Source organism: Arachis stenosperma, chromosome 2 (assembly GCF_014773155.1).
Source record: "Arachis stenosperma cultivar V10309 chromosome 2, arast.V10309.gnm1.PFL2, whole genome shotgun sequence".
In the NCBI taxonomy this organism is placed as follows: Eukaryota; Viridiplantae; Streptophyta; class Magnoliopsida; order Fabales; family Fabaceae; genus Arachis; species Arachis stenosperma.
Genome location: NC_080378.1, coordinates 105,097,867 through 105,102,004, shown reverse-complemented (window position 1 = coordinate 105,102,004; position 4,138 = coordinate 105,097,867). Strand labels below are relative to the sequence as shown.

Genomic DNA, 4,138 nt, shown 5'->3' with positions numbered 1-4,138 from the left:
AAGAAGAAAGACTTAGAACAAACTAATACAAGCGTAATGATGAGAGCAGAAAGGTGTTTAGAAAACTAATAATTGAATTTCTTATAGAAAGTACATAATGTTAACTAAATTTATATGAATTGGAGAATGTGACTTATTATTCACAAAGAAAATTAAATAAATGATTAACCCACCAAAGAAAATTTAATTCCCCAAGGCTTGGTCAGAAATCAGAATGTCATCCAAGAAAAAAAAAACATACAATATATCACAAAAAGATACAAATCTTTTTTCTTATTATTACATAGACAAATTCAAACATATATTTTCACAATAATAATTAACATAATCGCAATACATATTATATATATTACACTTCACAATTATATTCTTGTATACACACTTACTTAATTTCCGATCCTCACCTTAACTAATTTAATGAATAAAAATCAATAATAATTGTTGACTTTCCTGCAATTAGCACGAATTTCACCTTGTTCCCCAGTTAGTGGCTGAATATTTCCCATCTTAATCATAGAATTTGCAAAGTCTTGAAAGAAAGCTTCGGAATCATAGCTATACTCCCTAACCAATTGATCCGTGGGGCCACCATTGAAGAATTCTTGATCAGAATGAAGAAGGCCCTTCTTGTTGATCAAATCACTATAATATTGAGAATCAAATTTTGTAGCCGTACAATCCAAAGGAGCAAGATTATCATCACCTACTCCAACATCCCTAGGGCAAATGTACCTAAGAGAATTTGCAAATTTGGGATCAATGTTTGTGTCATTGTAAATATGGCCCCTATATGTAACACAACGTGCTGAACCTATGGTGTGTGCTCCATACAGAGCCACTAGGTCATTCTCATCTAGGCCTTGGTTTTGGAAGCTCTTGATTAGTTGGGGGAGGTCGAGAAATGGCGCCGGCAGGTTCGTGTTTGCGCCGTTAGGGTTTGCTGTGGTGGAGTCTCTTCTTCCTAGTCTTACATCCCATGTTGGACCTCCTAACTGCATTTGAGAAATTGAATTTTGATGATCAGATTTTTTAGAGTTAAGAGTGGGATTCGAATCCAAAACCTCTAAATGAGAATAAAGAAAATATATCATTTGAGTTATAGGTCTTTTATAAACGAATTATTAAAAAAATATATTTTAATATTTATAAGTTGTTGCATTCTTACATGCTAAATATAGTTCAATAAAATTTAGTATAATAAGGAAAAACTATTTGACATGAGTTGTATGATTATTATGCCTATGTAAAATTTAATAATTCTTGACTAGATCAACAAGATTATATATTAATTAAAATTAAATAACTTACTGCAACCACAGAATCTCTAGCAGCAACAGCCAAAATGTCTGCACAAGAAACAATTGGGTTTCCACAAGCTTCGTCCACTGCATGCTTGATTTCATCGACCACTTCAAATCCTCGAACAGAGTTCTTATTAGGCAATGCATTCTTTTCACTCTCAATGGTGGATGTGGGGTCCAGAAGAATTGAACCATCACAACCCTGAAATCACCATTTAAAAATATATATATCTTAGTAATTAATTAACTCTACCTTATACAAAATTATTAAGTCATCCACTAGAATCAGACTCGAACTCAGACCTTTAGATGAATATAAAAAAATTATGCTATTTGATCTATAATAACTTGTTGGTCATATAAATAATACACTTAGCTAAAGAAGAAGTATAGAAAATAATTTTTAAATACTTAATATTAAGCTAATCTTTTTATTATAAAATTATCTTTTCAATTTTTAAGTTTTAGAGAATTTAAAATTTAAGAGTATGTTTTTAATTTTAGTTGAATTCTTATATAACAGAAATTTTTGGGGTCAACAATTTTTAGTGTTTTTTATCATCATTTTACTAATATAAATTATATTAATTTATGTGTATAAAATTCTTATAAATATAAATATAGGTATAGATTATATATTTTTTGTATACAAAACATCTATAAATATAGGTACAAAGTATTATTGGTTAAGTATTAGCCAAAAATAATATTATTTGTTGGCCATGTAGAATTACTCAAAGATATTAATATGATAAAATTTTTATAAAATATTAAAAATATCATATTTTATAAATATGAAGTATGATATATGTAATATTATTTAAACTATAAAAGAGATGAATGTAATGTATATATCTTACATTAACAAAGCAATCATGGAAGTGCAAGCGAAGCAAAGAAGCACCCATACGGCGTTCTTTCTCTACGGCAGCCTCCACAACACTTTTGATGGTACTCAAAGCATTAGGGCATGAATTCTCATAGTAATCTGGTGTTAGTTGTGACAAACCACTGCTTGCAACAATTGCAAACACCAAAACACTTAGAATTAATGAGAAATAATAATTCCCATGTGATGATGCCATTTAACAAATATTTAGATTAATATAACAATATCTCAATAATTGGAATGAACAAGTAAAGAACCAAGCAATACTACTACTCTTGTTTTGTTAAATTTTTGTTGTAATGTTATTGCCTTGTGGTGCTATATATTGTGTGCGTGTGATGCATGCCTTGTGAAGTTGTGATTATTATGTTGGTTGACTAGGTTTACAAAATGACCATTTCTGCTAATGAACTGTTCATTATGTTGATTAATATATAAGATTAAGGAATTAAGAAGGTAATTAATTAATAGTATTTGCAAGCAATTAACCAATTAGCGGAAAGAATGAATTTGTCAATGATTGATTAAGTCCTTGATGATAGGGAGTAGGTAGTCGGTTAGTCAACTACTAAAATGAAAAGTAAATATATATGAACATTGGGAACACAAGAGGGAGTTTAAATCTCGCCAAATGCATCCAGCATAAATCTTTAAATAAAATTTAATGTCACAACAGATTAATTGATTAGGAGATAAAAACAAAAAAAGTACATTTTAAATTCATATAGAAGACTTGGCGCTTCTATTATCTGAATATATATAGTAAAAATCATGCTGAATTAAATATTTTTTCCTCTAAAAATATATTAATTTTTAAATAATTGACTATTTTAGAATTTATTGTTAAACGCTTTTTATTAAATAAGAAATATTGTATGCTTGAATAATTAAATAAATTTTAACTTTATTTATTATATTTTATATCAATGATTTATATTTAAAATTTAATATTTATAATTTAAGATTTAAAATTTAGAATTTATGGTGTTTTATTTTTTATTTCAACTTTAATGACGAGTTATTTTAAGGAGAGTTACAACCCTTATTTTGTTCGGGAACACATTAACATGCTTTTAGGCATAATTAAAGATGACATTTATTCTTTATTCTCATCATTACCCTTAATTTTTATTTTGATAATTGAATAATCATTAATTATATACGTTCATTTAACTAATTTTTTTCGGAATTTTAAATATTTCCATAATTTATCTATTAATTTTTTATGTATATAAATTATTTTGAACATTTATTTTGAAATGAAGAGAGTAGCACTCATTGTAAATTTAAGAGTGAGCTAAATTAAAATAAATATTATGAAGGTTTGATTAAATTTTAAAATTTCAAAACGTGCATAAAATATTATAAACATTTTAAAAATAATAAAATAATCGAAAGTAAAATCATCAAATTTGAGTTTGATTTAAATGATTAACGATAATAAGAGAATTTAAATACAAGTACATGAAAATCGGATTGATACAAATAAAATTAAAATAATGCTAAATTCTTATTATAAGTCCCACTTCTTTTAAGGATGAAGTCTTTATATAATTTATAAGTGTGAGGAATTTTTTATCTCATAATGAACTATTTTTTAGAGTTAAGTAAAATTACTATCTCTCAATTTTAATATAATATTAGAGTCTATTCGATTTAATATTATTGTTTGTTGAGCCATCTACGTGCAAATAAATCCCACTTCTTTTAAAATTAAATAAATCAAAATATTGACGTATATATAATATATATATATCACTAATTAATCATATAACTTTTCCATATTTAGACGGGGGCGGCAAATTAAGTAAACCTCAACTAATACATTGACTTGATAAATTTCTAGTTAAAATAACTTCATATTTTTTTGATTTAGTAATCATGAAAAGCTTAATTCTTAAGTGAGAGAAACAAATTTTAAGTGTATATATCAGGTATTGTGTATAAA

General features: G+C 26.5%; 1 protein-coding gene across 1 annotated transcript; it reads right to left on the bottom strand.

Annotated features, from left to right (window-relative positions):
- Positions 1–303: 303 nt before the first annotated feature.
- On the bottom strand, positions 304–2,462 carry LOC130961511 (peroxidase P7-like). Its single transcript, XM_057887442.1, has 3 exons — positions 2,162–2,462; positions 1,309–1,503; positions 304–992 (listed from the first exon to the last, which is right to left on the bottom strand). Exons 1-3 carry the CDS (start codon positions 2,384–2,386, stop codon positions 429–431), a joined length of 984 nt encoding a protein of 327 aa, XP_057743425.1. The 5' UTR covers positions 2,387–2,462; the 3' UTR covers positions 304–428.
- Between the last annotated feature and the right edge of the window lie 1,676 nt (positions 2,463–4,138).

What these genes read in the sequence shown, in the direction of transcription:
- LOC130961511 (XM_057887442.1), bottom strand. Translation starts at nt 2,386, where the DNA reads ATGGCATCATCACATGGGAATTATTATTTCTCATTAATTCTAAGTGTT. An exon ending in TCCATGATTGCTTTGTTAAT is followed by an intron (nt 1,504 to 2,161) that starts GTAAGATATATA and finishes TGGTGATTTCAG; the next exon opens with GGTTGTGATGGTTCAATTCT. An exon ending in CTAGAGATTCTGTGGTTGCA is followed by an intron (nt 993 to 1,308) that starts GTAAGTTATTTA and finishes TCTCAAATGCAG; the next exon opens with TTAGGAGGTCCAACATGGGA.